This window comes from Notothenia coriiceps, unplaced genomic scaffold (genome assembly GCF_000735185.1).
Source record: "Notothenia coriiceps isolate Sejong01 unplaced genomic scaffold, NC01 NC01_scaffold00010980, whole genome shotgun sequence".
Classification (NCBI taxonomy): domain Eukaryota; kingdom Metazoa; phylum Chordata; class Actinopteri; order Perciformes; family Nototheniidae; genus Notothenia; species Notothenia coriiceps.
In genome coordinates, this window is record NW_011343681.1 from 7,018 (window position 1) to 28,806 (window position 21,789).

The 21,789-nt window shown below is 39.1% G+C and overlaps 1 protein-coding gene across 4 annotated transcripts in view; it reads left to right on the forward strand.

Moving 5' to 3' along the window:
* Positions 1-3,308: 3,308 nt before the first annotated feature.
* The window catches only part of ttyh2l (tweety homolog 2, like), a 24,246-nt gene continuing 5,765 nt past the window's right edge, over positions 3,309-21,789 (forward strand). The window contains exons 1-6 of one of the 4 annotated variants that reach the window (XM_010772210.1): positions 3,309-3,747; positions 7,758-7,930; positions 11,683-11,794; positions 16,088-16,308; positions 18,448-18,543; positions 19,938-20,010. In XM_010772210.1, coding sequence (XP_010770512.1) covers positions 3,619-3,747; positions 7,758-7,930; positions 11,683-11,794; positions 16,088-16,308; positions 18,448-18,543; positions 19,938-20,010 — 804 coding nt within the window. In that variant the 5' untranslated portion in view covers positions 3,309-3,618. Of the gene's footprint in view, positions 3,748-7,757; positions 7,931-11,682; positions 11,795-16,087; positions 16,309-18,447; positions 18,544-19,937; positions 20,011-21,789 lie in introns of those variants that run through there. The other 3 variants (XM_010772208.1, XM_010772207.1, XM_010772211.1) reach the window with 3 other exon arrangements.

Sequence of the window (21,789 nt, forward strand, 5' to 3'; positions counted from 1 at the left end):
AGAAAATTATTTATACGTTCTGATTTGTATATTCCCCTCTTGTTCATATTCTGCTTTGACATTTCATTTTTTATCACAATGCATTAAAAAAAATAGATTAAATATGGTAGGCGACTTTTCATTAATCTACCGAAGCAATCAATACATAAATCCTTACCTAAATTGATAAATCTCCTTGATCATAACTATAGCATCGGAGGGACAGTGGGTATTTCAAAGTGGCAATATCCCGAGGATTGCTGCATTGATATTACACTTTAATGCAATCTCAGGAGTCACTGAGCAGCACAGTTTGATTGGATAATACTGGCACATTGAGCTGTCAGGCATAAATCTTGATTCCTATGTATAAATCACTCAAAATAGAGCAGGGGGATTTTTGAGTCACAAATCCAAAAAAGCAATAACCATGAAGGAGGAAAAGTCCAACACAACACATTTCCACATTCCACTGAGCAGTAACTGTTAAGGCTTGAAAGGAGCACAGTCGTGTAGGAAGTAGACATGAGGCTCTTCAAAACACGTTTAAATGAACCAATCATCCCTTTGATTGTTATGAAGACAGTCAATCAGGAGGTAAATCCAGCGCTTGTTGAGGACACTTGAGCACATGATGAAGAAGATGCAACTATATGACAAGGACTGTGTGAAGAGTATTTTTTTCCTCCTTTTTCATGAAAATAGAATCCGTAAATCACATCACGTAGCCAACTGGTGTCTGGATGTTACAAGGCAGCTCATGCATGTCTTATTCTACACTTTGTGAAAAAAACGGTTTAAAGGACTCTCTGTAATTCAAGAGAGGGGTGTGACATTAATCTCAAGGCATTCTCAGTCAGCTGTAGTTGAAATATTGCGGCACACTGAAAAGAAGCTCACCTGCTCCTTATAGAATATTGGCTAACAATTTTAAATTCAGCAGGTTTTGTACATTATGTTAAACATTCCAATAGAGCTGTTGGAGCACTACCGACCTTGAGACTTGAGTCACTCACTATATGACTTTATTCCTCCACTTTGAGGTCTACTGTGCGGTCTAAGTTACTTGACATCAAAGTACTCTTTGATATGTATTTCTTTTTCGTAACATCAATGCACAAACTGCTGACCCTAGAGACTATTCCTAGAGTAGCGTATCGGATCTATCAGCCAGTGTTCATTAAGATTAGATCTCACTTTATGGATAGTATTATACTCAAAGGGGCTCTGTGCAATGATGATGGGTTGAGATTTTTTTCCTTCACAGATGCACATCCTTTGGAGACTATACAGTAGAACAAGAGGTTCTCGGCATTACATAAAAGTGCTGGGCTGCCACCTAATGGTGCAGCTTCTTGTTCTGTGCAGGGAGAAGATGCATGGACATTCAAACCATTTCCTAATTGGTGGTGGGTTTAATCCGAAGCCCTTTAAGCTTCCACAACTACATTTCATAGTAAATCCTCTACTGCCAAACCCCAGCAGTATTGGTGAATATTTGGTTTACAAAGGTACATTTACATAGATGAGTTTAATGAGAAACAGACTTAAAATTGCACTCGCCGCAAGCAAGTATTAATAATAAGACTGCAGTGGACTTTGTGGCTTAACTACATATATCCTTAGGGTACAAGTTTAAACTAGCCTCAATGTGATTTGTGGGTCTGACATTTTTTGTCTGCACTGAGATAACAAGAATAAATGAACAGTGGGAAAAGGGGCTTGAAACATGTGGCCTGAATTAGTGAGGCACAGACAGAGGAACAGTTATTCATGTAATTCTCTTTTTCACATTGGTCCCTTGGATTAAACACTGAGAGTGATTGGCACTGCAATCACTGTCGAGTTTTCTGGCACCAAATCCAACTGTTTGTGAAAGCAGCACAGACATGAATTCATATTCATCTGATGTATTTCAAGTTTACCTACTCAGAGTATTCAGACTCACAGCACACTCTGTTGGCACCCTGTCCGTGGAGGTGCATCAAAGCATCCAAATAATTACATCAGCCATATGATATCAAGATGGTTTAGCTTGCAAGGAAACCGCTCGGCACACTATGTAGATAAAACAACTCATCCTCGGGACAAAATGTAAAATGAAAAACTTTCAACTTCTGTTTTATCTGCCTGTGGAACATTTTCTGCCAATAGACTATTTCATTTTATTTGGTTGATTATTACCCAAGACTTTCTACACAATTGAGTGACGGTAATGTCCAGTAGGGTCTGTTCTGTTCTTTATTTCCGTTAAATCTGCTCTGGTTTCCATTGTTCTCCATTGTACATTTTCTCAATCTCAAAAAAGTTGGACAATATATATGAAATAGCTTACTCAAAAGTATATTACTGCCCTTCATTTTGGGGGGTTGTGAACTTTTCCCCACCAGCAGGGTCTTCCTATCAATTGTTTCTTACTTGCCCTATTCTCACTCATGCTACTGTTTTCCCATGGTTTTCAACATTTAAAAACTCTGTATGTATCCAGTGTAGGCTAAGGTCTAAGCCGACTCCTATATTTTCCCATGTACTACAGTACCATTCTCTCATACAGTTGTACTGCAATGACTCTACATCTTTAACCATTTGCATGAGTTCCCATATTGATATCATCATTTATTCCTGTAGGCTACTGCAGCCGTTAACTGTGTGCATAGGTGGTTTAAAACAAGTCACATTACCCTGCATGTGTTGTAGCTAAGTGAGTCTCAGTACACCAACATAAATCCCTGCGCAGTTATTATAGTCTGAGCGTTGATTCTGATGTGTTAATTCTACCATTATCGCTGAAGTAAAGCATTCAACTGTAAATAAATGAAAGCATAAAAGCCAACATACTGTACCGCTAACTGCAGCATCTCATTACCATGCTCATTAATGTTCACCTCAGTGCGCCTCATTGTCCACAAGAGGTCAGACATTAACAGCAATAGCCATAAATAGTGCATTAAATACCCCTGCCTCTGTAGCCTACAACAAAAAGAGGTGCTGCAAGTCGAGGCCAGAGGGCAGAGCTTTTTCATATTTTATGCGACTCAGTGTTATTGTTTTATGAAAATATTGAGATATCCTCGTTAAAAAAAATCAAATGTTGAGAAGTGGGCACAGGCCATTGTGATTCATGCAGTGTCATCGGCAAGTCTTTGGTGTTTGATTATTTTTATTTGTATGTTTGCAGCTGCTGAGAGATTCTCCCCAGCACATTGTTTTCAGTGCAGATTGTTCACATAACAGTGTTTGCTTCTTCATAATTTAGATTTAGAGAATACACAGTGGCCTTGCCCACTTGACTGAAAGTGGTTGTGTCACGCCTACTGTGGATAAACCAGGCAGGTACAAATCGTCACTCGATCCCGTGTCTCGGATAGAGACGCTTGGCCTACACTGAAGCTGTGTATGTTTTAGCAGTTGCGCTACTGCAGTTTACAGCGAACTATGGCAACCGGAGTAGGAAGAAGTGGAAATCTGCCCTGTTCTGGAGATGCAATGGCAAAGGAAGAGCTTCCTATTTAATGCTCTGTAGCGTGCGTATCCGCTACTGAAGTCACGTGGGTTTTGTTTTTTTAATTTCTCAAAAACCTGGAAGTATTTGAGTGACAAGAAAGCACACAGTCAGTGGGACTGACTTTTTAAGCAGGAATGGCCACTGCACGGCTCGATTACGTTGCCCCGTGGTGGACATACTGGCTGCACAATTTCCCTCACTTCAATTTCTTTTTCCAGTCGATAGACAACACTTTTAAACCGGAGGATGCAAGCTATCAGCAGGTTGGTAACTATACTTGCGCGTAAAAGTGCGTAAAAAAAAACTGCTGTGTTGAACTATAGCTATTTTGTACTTTGTCTCTGTGATGCTCCTTGAAATGTTGAGAGTTTTGGTCCCAATGTCAGGAACTAAAATCCCCTACTGCAGTTCTCACATGATGACACATGACCTGTATTAACTGGCCTGTGACATATTTCAAGTAAACAGTTGCATACTGTACGTTTGTGCACTCTGATTTGAGATTAAACGAGACCTTTGTTTTTAACAAGCTAACTCTTTATTTCTCTTGAACAGTCAGCTATCATGTTTATTACCTCAACTATATTCCAGGCACTTTTTCTTGCACCCATACATAAAATAAATTACAATAGATTAACTTTTCCTTTTCTCACAAATCATTTTCATGATTGTATTTTAAGAGAAAATGAATCCTGTGAGACATATGTTTCCAGTGTAAAAACGTTATTTCTCAAATTAAGTATTTCAATTTCCCCAGAGTACATTTATGGCCTTTTGTGGCCATGTAAATGACCCAAACTGTCATGTTTAGTGATGGGAACTGACCGTGGGCAGCAGGACCAGAGTCATTATAGCAAAAATTGGGTGTGTGATGGAGTAAAAAAAAGAATGCTCATCTGTTGTTGCCATCATTTTATATCTTCAGTCCATCACTTTATTATTCCTGTAATATCATGCCTTTATGTTATGGACTTCATTTTCTTCTCTTTGTCAGTGTAACTATTTTTTATAATCTAGATGTGTTGTTGTCTACAAAGTACTTGGACTAATTCTCATATTATTATTTTATTATATTTCGATACAAAAAAATCACATCATTTCACAACAGCATGGACTGATAGGCATACATTTAACTAAACATCAGTAATCAAGTTCTTATGAGCAACACTATCAATACTGCATTATTAGTATTTATTTCAACAAAACACTTTGTTTAATTTCTTGCATGACAGATAATGCTGTTTCCAAATATAATTTTGAAAAAATGTAGACATATTGGTTTACTGTATGAAGGAAATGTTCTATACTGATTTGATGGTAAGACTGACTACACACACCCTTTATTGTCTATGATGATATATTACAAAAACAACATGAATGTCAAGATTCTCAAATATCTGTCTTGTGTCCTTCACTGTTCTCTCGTCATGATTCAGGGTCTGGTTGGGTCATTGAATCCCAGCAGTGTCACCCTGGCTCAGAGTGCCATTCAGTGAGAAGTGAAGAATGCTATGGTAGCATCACTGTAGGTAGCCTAGGGCTCACACAGGCCCACAAGCCTGAAATAACTCATGTTCTGCATTTGATGCATCTGTTGACTTTAGAGGGTAGTGTGCAGAGCAGCTAGAGACACATTTCCTAAGATTTGGTCTTTACTTTTTAGTTAATTAGAAAGTCATACATACTTAAACCTTATACCTACTTTATACAAAAATCTATTTGGGATAAGAAAGATCAGTGACCTTCCTGTCAATGACCGCATATACTGTAGTATTTTTCAATCTCTCTTTCCTCCTCCCTCTCATTCATCCTTTGCCTCACCATAACACTGCAGCATGAGGAAATTGAAGTGCCTGCATGTCTAATTACAAAACAATGGGGTGGAAAATTAAAGGAGAAAGTGTAACTAGCCGTAAATCTAACCAAGATTGAAACCACTGTTTAATGTACACATTGTGAATCGTGGCTTATCAATGTTGTCCTCAAAAACACATGATTAGCAAATAATAATTATAATAATAATAATAGATTTAATTTGTTAGCGCTTTTACAGGTGCTCAAAGACACTTTACAGATAATAGTGAAGAGAAAAGAAAAGAGAAGAAAGGAACAACAAATAAATATATAGTTAAAGTTAAAGTCAAATAATACAAAAACAATCACACATTAAAAGCCAGATTGAAGAGGTGAGTTTTTGTGAGTTTTTTGAAGGTGGTGAGGTCGGTGCAGTCTCTGATGGGTTGTGGGAGTGAGTTCCAGAGGGAGGGGGCAGCGACGGAGAAGGCTCTGTCCCCCCAGGTCCGGTGATTGGTGCGGGTGGGGATGGATAGGAGGTTGGCTTCTGATGAGCGGAGGCAGCGGGAAGGGGTGTGGTGGTGCAGCAGGTCTGTGAGGTAGGGGGATTATCCAATTTTTAAATCATTGGATTAAGGCTTTGGCCTGGGTAGTTAATGGAGGGCATCTCAACTCGCACCTTTCTGTATTGACTCATTTAATTTGAGGTGCAACAAATGTTACGTCACTGGGTATAACATCAAGTTGTTTTTTTGTCTTTGCAGTAACATTGAATCTGCAATGTGTGCAATGCATGATTGGCATTTATTCAAAATCAACATTCTCCATTAGCTGTATTTCCCCCAAGACTTCAAACTTTTATGTTTCTATCCTGTTTGCTGAAGGCAGCAGTCAGTAGTGATGATGTTGATCAATAGTAGCTAAACGCTTACCTCAACAATATTTTTGCTCAGTGTTGGTTGATACTGGTGGCTTGTTTTTAATCAGGCTGTCAACCTTGCTTTGAAAATAAATTACCATGCCAGCGATAGTATATATTACTGTTTGTTTTTCCTGAGCCCTGTTTATATGTCAGTCTACCTCAGCTATAAAGTCTGATGACCCCATTTCGAATTGGAATACACTTATTGCTAACCTACCTGATGAATAAGGGCAGACGAGTGCTCAGCACATTTGAAACAGAAATTGAACAATGAAGTACTATGCAAAGAATATGCTAAATAATATCATTGAAATTCAGTCACAGTGTCAATGTCATCCAAATGGAATAATTAGTCACAGACGTTCTCGAGAAAAGTAGCTTTGCTTTTTTAGCCTGACCCAGTCTTTCTGAACTTGTGAGTGCTAAATCATATTCCAAATGATTTGCAATTTAAAATTGAGGTCATGCCTTTTTTCTTGTTTTTGAACTAACCATGAGCTCAATGTTTTGAGTTTGAGCCCACTAGATGAAATGTTCTTAGTGTTGATCATCACCTTTGGAGAACCCCAGTTGGGATTTTTTTGGTTCCAATACCAATGTTTGTGCAGCAGTTTAAACATATTTTAAATGGTTTGGGATTTGCTTTGTGAGGCTTTTGTAAAGACAAACACATACCTTGCTATTTGCTCTGCCTAAAGATAGCTTTCATTGCCATGGGAAATAAGCTTTGGTAAACCATGACTAAATAGTCATATGACATGTCTGTGAGAAATCAAATGGGATTTTAAAGTCATTCGTGTGAAACTACAAATATTCCCCCTGGTAAAATGTGATGCTAATAAACAATGAAGTTTTTGTCTGCTTTTAAGCATACTGCCAGTTCTGTATTTCTTTACTCTCTATGTAGTGATAAAAGTAGCAGCTCTTCAGAGAATAAAACAAATCAAAAGACCATGGGGATTTATCATAAAATAGTGAGTCTCTTTTTAGAGAGTATTTTTTTGTGCAGAGTTTCCATATACATACTGTGCCAATACAACGTGTTCTACTTTTTGAACATCAGTGTTTCAGATCCTTCAAGCTTTGAATATTCTTTACACTCAGAAATCACAAGACTGAATGAAAGCCATTGTGTCACATGATTCTCCCCTCCCACAGCCTTGGATCATTTTCTGTTTTCCTCTAAGCCACAGTCCAAGTTCTGCTGTTGCAGTAAAATCAACATTCTCCATTGGCTGTCCTCCCCACAAGTCCTCAGACCTCTATATTTTCTGTCCCCTTTGCTGTAGGCAGCAGTCAGTTGTGATGTTGATCAATGGCAGCTACACGCTTACCTCAACAATATCTTTACTCATGAGTGTTGTTTGATACTGGTGGCTTGTTTTCAATCAGGCTGTCAACCTTTTGGCTAGCAGGGTCACCAAGCCTGACATCTCAAGATCACACATAACAAATGGCTGCCTCTTTAAAGATATAATAAGTTCTGAGTCTTGACTTTAATCGATGTAATTTTTTCTGGTATTTTTCCTCTTTTCACTCTCTACTCTCCTGCCCCAGTCTCTGATATTTCTAGCCTCTGTTGGTGCCGTGGGTCTGGGTCTGAGCCTGCTGGTTCTGGCAGTATTCCTGGTCTGTCTGTGTTGCTGCCGCAAGGATATAGATGACGAAACCAAAAGGCCTAGTACCTGCTGCCTCACCTGGTCTGCTGTCATCACAGGACTCATCATATGGTGAGTCTGAATGGTTAAATAATTCAATAAATCAATGTTTCTTGTGCGACTAAACTCGGATTAGTGACTGAACATATCATCATGAACAACCTGAAAGCTGTGTTTTACTTTAGGGGGATTTTATTTGGTCGATTCACAAATTTTCTTTGGGAAAAACCTGCGAAAATGTCATCCGGACATTCAGGAAGAGGGACGAGAGTAACTAATGGTTTGATTGACTATCTATGTTTACTTGGACAAAGCATTTGACTGTCACAGAAAATGATTCTAAAATTTAAAATATGAGTTAAATGACTTGGACCTATCTGCTGTATGTTCCCTAAGACTTTTCAGTCTAAAAGGCTATAACAAAGAGTGCTAATGTGCACTTGTTGCTTGTAACCCAAAGGTTTAATTCTTTCTTTCTAAAGAATACTGATGAGGCTAGATAAACTGGAGTATTTCTGACAGGCCACATTATCAGCAGGGCCCCTGGTCAGCTGAAAGTTAGCTGATCAGACTGCTAAATCCCGCAGCTGACTGTTCCGATGACCATGCCCACCAAAACATCGACCGCTAATTGCATGGATTGGTCCATTGAAAAGCTCTAGCAAACCACAATGCTCCTGCCTTAAATTTGACCTACTATTATTGTGCTTTCTCTATGTATCAAACTGTCATATTGCCGCATGTTGTATTCTGTAGTATCTATTGTACTTTTCCCATATATGGGACTATTATAGATATCTTAGTTTAGCTGTGATGGATAATTTAACTTCTGCCAATGATAAAATATACCTAGTCAAACATGATCATGTCAGAAAAGTAAGAGAACAAATGAGCATCCGAAAAGGCTTGATTGAATTTGTGCACAGTTCCGTTTAAACTTGTGACAGTTATCTAAGTGTTGGGTTTTAACTTTGTTAGTGTGCTGCGTCCATACCAAGCTGCTGCTACAGCACACAAGGCCTGTTGTGTTGTTAAGTGACTAGGCATGATGTTGTTTAGCAAAGAAGCTCTGTCATCTAGTCTCTGCTCAGAGCTCCCATGTCTCTCTCTGTTGAAGCGTTTCAGTATCGCCTGATAACACCATTTTCTCCTGTTGTGGCGAGAAAGGATGTGACGAGAGGCAGATCTGAAGCCGACAGGTCTTAGTTTTATTAAAGTGTCAAATATGTTACAACAAAGCAACAATACCAAGACCGCCTTGATTATACAAATATCACACACATAATGCTTTTCCCTCTCCTGACTTCCTATTCTTCCTGATGATTATTTTAGTCTTAGTTTGAAACCGTTCCAAGCACTGGAATGGGCCATAGTGTCACACACTTTCTCTGGCACAGATCCAATCTTTGTTCTTCTAAACTCTCATGTCCCGCTGACCTTTTCTTGACGGCAACTAGAACAGATTCTATTGAACAATCCTGTCACACTGACCCATCCAAAACCTTTGAACATGGTTCTCAGAATAGAGTCTCCTACAGTCCTTAGCTTGGGACTGTGAAGTGGTTCCTTTTGACATGTTTTTATATTTTTATACTTATTGAAGTTTTGTGCTTCAGCAGCGTAAATGAAAATATGCTTTTAGACATTTATGAAGGCTTATACTACACTGGATCAAAGGGGCTTTGTACACTAAGAGATCGATTTGAAACAAGAATTGGCATTTATAGTTATTTTATTATGCGCAGACATGGAACGTTTAGTATAGACAAACTTTCATGTCTGTTAAAAAGATGAGATTTTCTTTTACTTTTTCCAGCCTTTTCAGCGTGATACAGTAATGTCAAAATTACATCTCAGTCGCACTTAAACAGAACTCAATAGGAGAAGGATTTAAGAGGCGCTGCACCTCTTTGGATGATTACTTCTGACCTCGGGAGAATGAATACGGGTAAATTAAGGTTAAAGATGGCAAACAAATCTAATATTCTAAAATCCTTCTTTCCTCAGTCGGTTTCCGTTAACCCTGATACAATTTATTATTGCGGCAATACACCGGTCTCCACAGAATCAAGGAATTTATCTGTTATTACTTGTTCATCCACTGTGGCCATTCGTTCTGCTTGCAACGCGTTTTGAATACTAAGATGCAATGGTCCAGTCATCACACAGACTGTGAAGTGATCCATCCTCAGAGAAACAAAGGCGCTATATATCCTGGAGTGCACATATGCTTTAGTCCTTTTGTTGATTGTGTTGCTTTCTTATTACACCTCTAGCTGCTACAGACAGCCTTTTAGGAAGCCACAAGATCACTAGTGCTACCCTGGAGGCTAAACCCATGATGACCTGTGTCATCATTAGTAGGTATTTCTTGTCGCAAACATGTCACTAGGTTGGCCACATAGTTGATGAGGATCTCATTATCCAGGTCTACTTAGATATACAAAAAAAAAAGTGTATTGAAAATGTAAAATAATAGAGCAATTGTCCTCTTTCCTGTTGAATGATACATATATAATAAATGCCGTTATGGATTATCTTGTATTTCTCTTTGACTTAAATGTAGAAAGAATGCCCCCAGTGACACTAATCATACCCAGAGGGAACTAGTTAAATAGATTAGACACAGGCCATGGTTTTCATTATGCTTACAAGGTTACAGTGACAGGATGCTAATGGCCCTAAAAAGAAACACACACCTATGTTAATAAGCACTCACAGTGACATATCACACACACCCTGACAGGATGTATTAAAAGATGAAAACTCCCCGTCCTCTCTTTCAGTGACTAACATCTTTGTTGTCTTTGTCTCGCTGCGGAGGATGCTTGTCTCCCTGGATATTGTGTATGATTTTTGTGGTTGTGCAGCACATGGTGTTCAAAGTCATCAGCTTGTGTGTCATTTTAAAAGTAAACTTGGACGAAGTTTTCCTTTTATTGTGTCTGTGTGTGTGCATGTTGTGAACCAGAAACAATAATCCTGCTCTGACTGCTAAGCTTGATCGATGAGCTCCCCTCTCTAGCGATTGAACATTCCCCTAAATGCTGTTAAAAGTGTTACTAACCCCCGACCCCCATGTCGAGTGACCTTACTGCAATAAAGTATGATGAAATTGTATCATTGCTCATGTCACTGTGTCACTGTGTACTGCTACACTGACTCTGCGGGTGAGGACACTAATCCTCCCTATTACAGAGGCTCTGAAAAGTCACACACTGCAGGAAGCTGGGAAATGGGGATCCTTTGCATTCCCTCCGATACATTTTCAGGTGTCAAACGGAAATCTGAAATACAATATTCAAAGATACTACCGAAAAGAGAAGATTTTATATTTTTAGCTCAGAATTTGGGTAAGAGAGAAAGGGGTAAAACAGGTGGAAATAATATGACAAATACAAACATGTTGTTTTTCACATAATCAGCTTCAATACATGTGGCAGCCAGGAGGAAGAGATGAGTGTCGGAGATGGCACAGGAGAATGTTCTAAGACTGCAACCTTCATTTTTTTTTCATCTAACTGAAGATGATTCATTTATCAATACGTTTGTTTAACACTTTCCAGTTGCCAGGATCATGCTTTGAACTGTGATTGTACAATAATAAAGGTTCAAGGGTAGCAAGAAGATGATAATACAAAGTCTTTAGTACTATGATTCATATTAAGCTTTAATGTCTCCCGTTTGGTAAATTATGATATTTCTTTCTTTCTTCTCCTCTTATAACCTAATGAAGCCTTTTACCAATAACTGCTGGGATAAAACAAACGGGGAATTAATTATGTTTATTGTATTCATTACATCGGAAACTCTTTTTCTCACAGTTCGGCTGTAGGAGTGGGTTTCTATGGAAACAGTGAGACCAACGACGGGGTGTACCAGCTGACCTACTCGCTGTCCAATGCCAATCACACATTGGGTGGCATCAACAATCTGGTGAGAGGAGCATGCCCAGCTTTCTTCAACCTTCAACCCTCAGCATCCAAATTTCCGATGTGTTCGCTGAAAATATTTTTATTTATATCCCTTACTGTTAAATAATTTTCCAGTCGATTTAGTGTGGTTACTGGGCAATAAATCCAGTATGTTAGTGTAACATTATTTAGCTGTACTTGTCATATGCTTCCTTATTGTGTATGTTTTCATTTATCAGCATTGTTTATTAGCCATGTTGGTGCAAAGCATGACCTTTTCATGGCTCTACTTGAGGACAATGAATTGCTGCTGGTAGATACTCAAGGCACCCTCCTTTACTAATGGATTCTGCATCTGTCTCGAAAACTAGCACTTCACCGCGGGGGGTCCATATCCGCTTTTGTCACAGCGAAGGAATTGAGGTGACTGCTGCCTCAGGACTTGCTATACAACTCCTGACCTGCATTCAGGGAAGTTATTTGGGAGATTTAGGGTGGGAGGAGGAAATAGGGAGTCAGAACAAGGCTCTGCGAGAAGCGATAATCTCAATGAGGAAGAAGAGGATTAACTCCATCTGCAGTGCATTAATGGATGCTAAGCCTCGCCTCTTCCCAATTTCCCAGTGTTACATTCTGTACTGTGTGTGTGTGTGTGTGTGTGCGTGTGCGTGTGCGCAAGGCCATGTCATATTCACACATCCACTTCAAGGACTTATATGCAAACATATTGTATTACACTCAAACAGCTTTGTGTACACTCAGTGTGTATGAGAATGAGATTTATCCCATGTTACACATTGATTTGTGTATTACAACCGTTACATTTATGATGGGTAAAAAAATATATATATTTTTATGAAATATACAATTAGTTTCCAGTTCATTATCATCCTGCAACAAATCACCCTATCATGAAGGTTATCATGTTCCGTTTTTGTTGGAAGTGTTGTTTAGAGAGGTGTTGATTGAACTTTATGGTCGTTTTGGAACACCCGTTTACCCTCCCCTTGTTGATATAAATTCAGTGGATAAAACATTAAAAGCAGTATACAGCATAATTCAATATAACTCGGCAGCATTGCAAACTACATCCTCCAAAAGGACCGTAAAGTTGAATCAAGACCTCTCTGAAGCAGTTTCGCTTGTATTGGACTGCATTAGTTTCAGCTGAGTGTAACAAATAAGCTGGGAAAGGGGTGTAGTTTGCAGCACAGCGTTTTCTTTGCGCTGTAGGAACTAAATGGGATTCAGCTCTGATGATTTCACATCCTTGCTTCAGACTTTCTCTGCTGTATCTCGATATTGATTTGCCCCTGTAGCATGATGTATGATGCTGCCTGAGAAACATATATGTTCCCAAGGGAAACACAGGCTTTCTCACTTACAAGATCATAGCCTGATGTAATGCACTCCACTTAAAGAGCTGGCCGGCTGTGCATCCCATGAAGCCAAAGCTGCTTTAGTTTGTGATTGAGACAGTAATCACTGATCCTCATTGGTATACCAAATCCGTTCTTGATCATTGTTGTGTGTTCCTCTTAAGTTGTTTCAAAAGTAATAACTTCAGAAGTTTACTTTATCTTCATCCGTTAATATCCTTTTCTTGAATTTTATACGCAGGTTGATTTAAGATTTGTCCAGTAAAATACATACTAAAGGCACAAAAGCAATCAAATCTCTCTGATTCACGATGCTCCGGCGAGGTTTACACTCGGAGCTGTTTGGCACTACTGGTGGCTTGTTAAGGTTGTTCTCATCATAAAATATGCACTCTCACACTCTGCGTGGGATCATCACGTGTCATACAGGGAAAGATTTGATCAGGAAGAGCCATTGTGTCTCTTGCTATTGAAGGAGGCTTTTGATTGTTCACAGGCATCCTTTATAAGAGCTTTATATCCAGTGTGCTGCTTGCAATATTAAGAGCTCGTCAGCTCTGCCCGGAAGTATGACAAAACATGGCCATCAGGCTATAACAGAATGTGCACTTCCAATTTTACAGACACTTTCATACAGCCTTCCTCTGTGAAAGTGAAAGCTGTCTTGTGATTCTTCGAACAAAATTATACTACTTTCTGCACTTTCCACATTAGATCACCTGAATGAATGTTCTCAGAGTCCTTATTCTCATTTTGCTTATTTGTTACCTCTGGATCATACATACATACAGTATATATGTTGTTTTTTATATATTTGATATACATTTTGTTTTATAAGATAGGATTTATTGATCCCAAATTGGGACATGTTTGTGTTGCAGCAGCATAAAAAGACCTGGCATTGTACAATTAAAAGACAAGAAATAAACATTTAAAATGGTCAACATCTAAATAGCAATAAAAAAAAGTAGAAAATATACATGTTGGGTTTTTTATTTTTTATATACAGTAAAATCCAGATAAATAAAATCACTGAAGGCAGGCAAGTTCAGTTGTATGTGGATTGTGCTACAGAGTCTCAAATCAGTCAGTTTCATTTAACAGGCGTGCCCGACGTGGTGAAGCCTCCTTGTGACCCTCTTTCAGCAAAAGTGAGCTTTAATCCATTTTTAAGAGAAGACGGGACGGTTCAGATTAGGGAAATGTGGAAATCACCCAGAGCAGATAGCTGACGGTTCCCATTTCTCACACCCAGGCGGAGTGGCTTCCAGATAAGATTCGGGGAGTTGTGGCAGGAGCTGTGAGAGATGATGAACACAGAAGTGGGGAGTGAGAGCAGTTTACTGGCAATCTCATAACCCCCCCTGGGAGTTTTGGAGTGGAAGATGGGCCTCTGTCTTTGTCTCATCTTCACATGGATACTCTTTCTTCCTCACAGACCATTAGATTCTGTAGAATTAATATATGAGTGTGTTTGAAATGTTAAAGTGTCAAGGAGACTGAAATACATTTTTATATTCTTTCTGGTGAGTTTTCATCGTGTAGAAATGAACATTCTTACTCAGAATACTTAAGTGTGTTAAAGAGGTCATGGTTGTAATGGAGAAAAAATGATATTTAAATAAGAAGTGAAACTGCTGCAAACTGCTTTTAGATTAGAATAAAGGAAAGCAACATCTGTTCAGAATAAGTGGAGCCTCCTACTCGGTGTAATGTTACAAATACTGTTCTAGCTAAGTCAATGTGCTGTGGGTGGTGGGTGTGCGTCAGAGGACAATTTGGTGAATGCTGATTTTAAGAGGTCCTTCAAAATATATTTGCTTTTCCTAAACACAACTACACTTTTCTGGACATACGTTGTTGATGTTATGGCTGTTTAATCCAAATTCTACTCCTTTACAGGAATAATTAAACGGTTTGGGAAATATGCTTATTCACTGTCTGGATGAGAATGTTCAGTTAACTGCAAGTCTACAGCTAGCAGTGGGTTTGCTTAGTTTAGCACAAACACTAAAAACAGGTAATTGGAATTTTTAAATGTATGAGAATCTACCCCCTGTTGCTTTTCTACAACTCAAAATTAACATAATCTCTTCTTTTGCTTAAAAGAATGTATAAACATACAGTAAATGTTGCATTTTCCAATTGGTTATGTTCTTGTCTAAGCTACTTATATTTCCCAAGATGTAGAACTGTTCTTTATGCAAGCTACATACATTTAGGTTTTGACAAATATTAAACCAACTCTAAAATTCTAGCTGGGTCCAATAGTTCAATGTTCGTCCTTGTATTGAAAGGCCTACTAATCAATGTCAGAATGACAGCAGGTTTCAAGCAGGTATGTTTTCCTTTTTGTTCACATTTGCAGAGATGATTGCAGATATAAAGCCCACTTGTTATCTGTAAGTTGGTCAAGCTATTGTGTCTTTGTTTTAAAAAAAACGTGTCTATGGTGGAGAAACAATTTCCCCCTGCCAGCATCAGGCTAAACATGACCTGTTTGTAGCTCCCTTAATGCTGTGAAAATGCAGGCGTTTACTGCATCACATTGTCCTGGTTCAATCTGAAAAGTCAAATGTATTTCCTTAACTCCACCGGGCCTCCTCCCACACTTCTCTCACTATCAAAGACCCCTGTGATAACAGGTCTCCCCGGTATTGTTATCAGCATTCCACTCCAACATTGTTTACCTGAATAAAACACATGGTTAAGGAGACAAGTTAATCTCCTCTTGGGGGAGTGCTCACGGTTTCTTTCGCCTTTCTCCATATTTTCAATCTTCTTTTTATGAATATCCGTTTATGAATTTATTTATGTTCCTGTTTCCTTCTGACCTGTTTTTCTTTGACTTCTCTTCACCTCCCCTACTTCTTTAATCTTTTACCACTATTGCTTTTTTTTTGATTCAATTCTCTTATCTTTATTTTATTTTCTAGGTTGCAGGAACCCTGGGCAATGTTCAAACTGGACTCAAGCAGCACCTGGAACGACTTGATGAAATCTTTGCCGCAAAGTCTGAATTCCTCAATTCTCTGCGCTTCATGCAGATGATGGTCAACAACGTCATCCACGAGATGATGGCTCTGCCCGATATCAACAAAGCCAATGTTGACTTGGCAGCCATTGCAGACCAAACAGCCCTTGTTGAGTATTACAGGTAGGTGGAGCCTAAGTTACCACTGCGGGGTAATTAACAGTATTTTATTTCCTCAGTGACTGTGGGAAGTAAACATACCTCTAAGCACGCAACTATAAGTGATCCAGACCAGACGGAGCAGATTTAATTTTATTGATCCTCCCTCCGGAACACAAACCGGAAAGCTATTTTCTCCTGATTGCTGAAATTGAGCTTATTGGCCACTGTGAAGTTTGAGCTTTATGTTCTCACAGAATGTTATGCATGGCAGAGTCGCTATTCGACCATAAATGATCATCTTACCCGCAGATCACTGCTTGCATTGATTGCAATTATAATGTTGATGTTTTTTTCACTTGGTTCTGGAACTGTGAACATTTATTGAGAGGCAAAAACGGAAATTCAATAAACAGAGCAAAATAAATTCATAAACCCAATCATCAACAAAGTAGTCAAAATGAATAAAATATCCAGCATTAATTCAGGATACGATGATAATTTATTAGGCTCCAGGCTGCTGCTCTAAACTGTGGGTGTAATTTTAAAGCTTAGGTTTTATTCTTTAGCACATAAAACTTCATAGTGTTGTTATGCCGTGAAGTGTCAATTTGCAACCTGCTTGTTACAGTACTGACGAGTATTTTGGACTGAACTGGAAAGGAAGACTCACAAAGATATATTTAGGGCAGTGCTTTATGATATACATTGAAGACACAAAAGTAATCAGGGAACAGTTCTTATCTGCATGTATGTTTTGACAAGTTCTGTACAAATCTGAGATGATGTTATGTTGTTGGTCAAAGCAGGTTGTAGATATAATAGAAACACATTTCAGAGTGTAAAGCTGTCATGCTGAAACACACTGAATACCAAAGTGTTTTGTATCAATACTGCGAACTCATTCCAGTTAGATTATTCAATGTTGTTTTATATATTTGTCTATTTGACCATTTAAATGTTGACTGGATTCAGGATTTCTCATAAATGTACCTGCGTTTTCTTTTTGTACTTGTTATAAAAGCAGCTAGAGTAATAGCAAGTGGCAGTGACTCGTTGCATGACAGAGCACAAATAGCCACAGTTGTATCACAGCTAGTGTGTTCTTACTGACGTTTTCATATCATTAATCCCATGCATACATATTCCCAGATGATATGCTGTTCTATCCTATCAAGACTCAAGATCCCATTTAGGAATGCAGTTGTCACTTTGTGCATTGTGACACCAATCTCCTGGATGTTGATTGAATTTCATGCTGCCATTGAGCTATGAACAGCCTGTGGCAGCTCTTATTGATGAACTGCAAATGTTATGGCCAACCCGATGTTATTCGAACAAGGGAAAAATGATACTATTCTGTTTTCCAATATCATATCTCTTCTATTTCTGAATTATTCCCTGTCCCTGTGCTCAGAAAAACTAGCTGCAGTTCTGTTTATGCAGGTAAAGTGTAGTCTCTTTCAGTTATCTTCATCCATATGCCCTTCTCTGTAACCAGAGGAATAACCAGGCTGCTTTTTTTTTTCTTCCACATGTTTTTCAAATACCATAAGTGAATCACATTATCTAGTGACCTTGGTGTACTGCAGCTACTTTGCAGCAAGTCCATGCCAGTACACTTCAAAATATATCTCTTGGTTTGACATCCTGAACATCACTGTCTGTATTTTGCTCAGTCATTGCTGAAAGATTCACAATGCCAGCAGACCTTGTGGAGTTAAGAATGGGTCTTGAGCATTCCCACATGTTTGGTTGGTCAGAACACACACACACACACACACACACACACACACACACACACACACACACACACACACACACACACACACACACACACACACACACACACACACACACACACACCAGGCTGACTGTAGGCAATTTCTGTGAAGGACATTTTCAGAGCTTGAAAAATTAATGCCTATGGATTTGTGGTGTTGAATTATTAAGCCAACAGGCTTGAAATGACCTGAAACAGATGGGCTCTAACTAGGAGACAAGAATGCTGATATCCACTACAGACCTCACGCATGCAGTCCCCAACATATGTTTGGCCAGCAACTTCCTGCCAGCAACTTCCTGAGGCTTTTACATAAAGTATGCAAGCCAAGGTAATCAGGCAGGGTTGTTAGACTGATGCTTATTTTTCACGTTTCATAGATGGCTCACCTACCTGCTGATGCTCATTCTGGATCTGGTCATCTGCTTGGCCATGTGTCTGGGTATGGCCAAGCAGTCTCGGTGGTTGCTCATAACGTAAGTACCCTGTGTGTATGTGGAGGTATTCGCCCTTCATCTTGTTTCCTGGGACCTTTGTTCTATTGTGGTCCATCTCTTGTCTCTTTGGCCTCTGCCTGGATCACAGACAGTCAGACTCTCTGGCTCCATATAGGTCACTCCATTAACAGCACCAGTGATAGCATTACATCCTCAAATAGCTCTGATAATGGCTCTGGCCCTACTCTTCTCGTCAGTGACTTGCCTTTTATTTCCTCACACAATTAAAGGCCACTATTGTATTATACACTCAATTACATTGTTCAGTTTGGTGAGTGTAGTGTAGTCAAAACCACAGTAGTCTGTTTCTCTAAACAATACAAAATACATTTGGACTCCTTAAGCTCTGAAAGAAATGGAAAGTTTAGGAGGAGAAACATTTGATTCAGGAAATTGTAACTATTCATTTAAACCAAAAGGGATGTCTGACAAGAAAATCCACAGTCCAGACTTCCCATCCCATTTGCCCAATTTAGTGCAGCCTACGTGTCAGTGTTAGCAGATGATGCCCAGGATCCCTCTTCACTTCTCTCTCTGATGGGTCTCACTAATGCCTATTGATCGCACAAGCAGGATGAGTCCGCTCCCTTTACAAATTATTAAGTGCTCCCAGGCTACTTAATTGGGGCTTTCAAGAAGGTCCGAGTAGAAAGCTGAGAACAGAGACCTTTTTACATCCATCAAGGGGCTATTCCCTCTTTTCTACTGGTTTATCTCCCTCTAATTCACAGCGCTTCCTCTAGCTTCTGCCAATGGATAAGGAAGAAATTCATAGTGGGTGTTTTCTTTTTATATATATATTTCTTTTTTTCCTAAACCTCCTCATATGAGGGCAGATTACACAAGAGGTCGACAAACTAAAGCTTGCGGCAGCTTTTGATCAGCCGCTTTGCACAGTAATAGAAAGCATCTTTAGACAATGCAACCAATTTAGATGTTGCAAAATACATAGATAGGGAAGTCCACAGACTTCAAAAAGTATTATCTTTAATCGTGGCCTTGTGAGACCTCTATTGAACAATGATGTTGCTCCAATCAAACTTATATCTGAATAGAATATATTTTTTTTTTATAAGTCTAGGGCTGACGACTGAATTCAGCTTGAAGTCATAAGTTGATTTGTATTTATATCATCTTATAACAAATGTAATTCCGGCCGCATTGTCTAGTCTAACGTGCACCAGTACAACGTGTGAATTTGGCCTCTGTTGAACAATTTCCAAGCGAACGCTGGGAAGAATATATAAAATGTAACTCGGTGAAAAAGAGCTGAATATCATTGGTATAAAGGCATGCTGGTTCATCTGCTTCTCCCTATGTCTTTTTATCTTTGTCTCTCTATTTCCCTGGCACCCCCATCTCTCTCCCTCCAGGATCATGGCTTTTGTAGTGCTGTCTATTATCCTAAGCTGGGCCTCCTTGGGAGCGGGCACTGCTACAGCTGTGGTGAGGAAACACTGTCTTTTTTTCCCAGATCTCTCCAGAAATGTTGCTTCACTTGCTTCTTATACTTGTATTCATTTTTAGAAACCATGCACTTTTCATGGTGGACCGGGGTGCTTCTTATTTTTTACTTCCCCAACAAGGTTTTTTTTTTACTGTCAACATGAATATGTTCTTGGACATATTTCCTGGTCTAGTGCATGCTTTTAAAGTCCACAGCCTGAGCTTTCCTCTGGTCAGTCATGCAGTAAAGCTGATTACAAGACCCTGGTGTTTTAGGTTTATCAACCCTTAGCCGAACCGTTGTAAACAAACCTTTTTCTAACATTAATTACTAGCTCTTCTTTCTTTAAATCCCTTCTCGTGCTCAGCTCTATTTGTCTTTCACTCCTCCTTATTTCTGACAGATTGTTTTCCTCTATTTGTCTGTACACCATGTGTTCAGCACATCTGGGCTTAAAATGGAGATCGTATTAGGGGCTCTGTGTCTGGGGTTTAAATAGGAACCCCTTTGCTTCCAGCTTTCCTCCATCTCCTCAAGCTTATCTCCTCGATCTCCTTGCCTCCTGTAGATTATCCCATCTGTGAATTATCCCACAGTATTTCACAGCTGGACAGCTGTTTAGCGTGAGACAGGGGAAAGAGGGAATGAACCAGAAAGAGGAGTTGAAAGCTGATTTGACCCTGAAATTAACTACGTGGGCGTGAAAAGTAGACATCTTGTTTGGTTCACTGTAAATCAAAGCGGATTACCACTGTCTCAGAATATGGTTTGACATGACCTTGCATTCAAACCATTATATTCGAATACATCTTTTCTCTAGCCTGCTTCTCTCTAACACTGTCAGTTTGTTGCTTTACAGGTAATCTCAAGTAAATGTGCTCAAAAAAAAAGTGCCAGTTTAGCTATTAATAGGTAGACCAGTCCGTGTCATAGAAGTGGATTATCAAAGAACACACTCATCAGTAAACAACATTTAAATATGGGACAGTATGCAAAACATTCAAATAAACTTGTTTCACCTCAACATCATTACTCAAAAAACTGCATGGCGGTGTCCTAGAAAATGCTCATAAATGTATACATATCTGATGAGAGGATAAACAAAATGTCCCCGCTAGTATAATGAGATAGAGATGAAGGGTAATGTACTAACAGGGCCTGACACACTCGTTGCGGTACAGTTGAAGAAGCTTTACAGTTGTACTCCCATGTTTTATTTAGTTGTATCCTATTTTCTACTATCAAATAATTTGTTTTGTATTTAAATAATTGCTTTGTAAAGTCCATTGATATGTGCTCTACCAAGACTCTTTAGAAAACCCCTTTTTGATATGGGGCTGACATAAAATGCATTGGACACAATAGTCTAGACAAAAATGATGTGTGTCTTTGATGTTTGATGATGCATTGCAATATATTTCTTGATTCCTTTTGAACACGATCAACTTAAACAGCAGCTGGTTATTATCCACAACTTTCAATTATGCATGCGACTGAGGAATTATTAAAGGTTCATTTGGTATTTGCCCTTTTTGATTGCCTTCTATTATGTTTGAGGGAAGACTAAGTGCACAGAGACTGCGTGACCTTGACCTCCTATTGTTTATGCATGCACATTAGCAGGTCTCCATGGAGTCATTCAGTAGCATGCTAACATTTAGTAGATTTCCTCCATGGTCATCAAAGGTGTGTGTGTGTGTGTGTGTGTGTGTGTGTGTGTGTGTGTGTGGCTTTATTGCACGCATTTCTTTGAAAACTTGAATTTCACAGACTCTCTT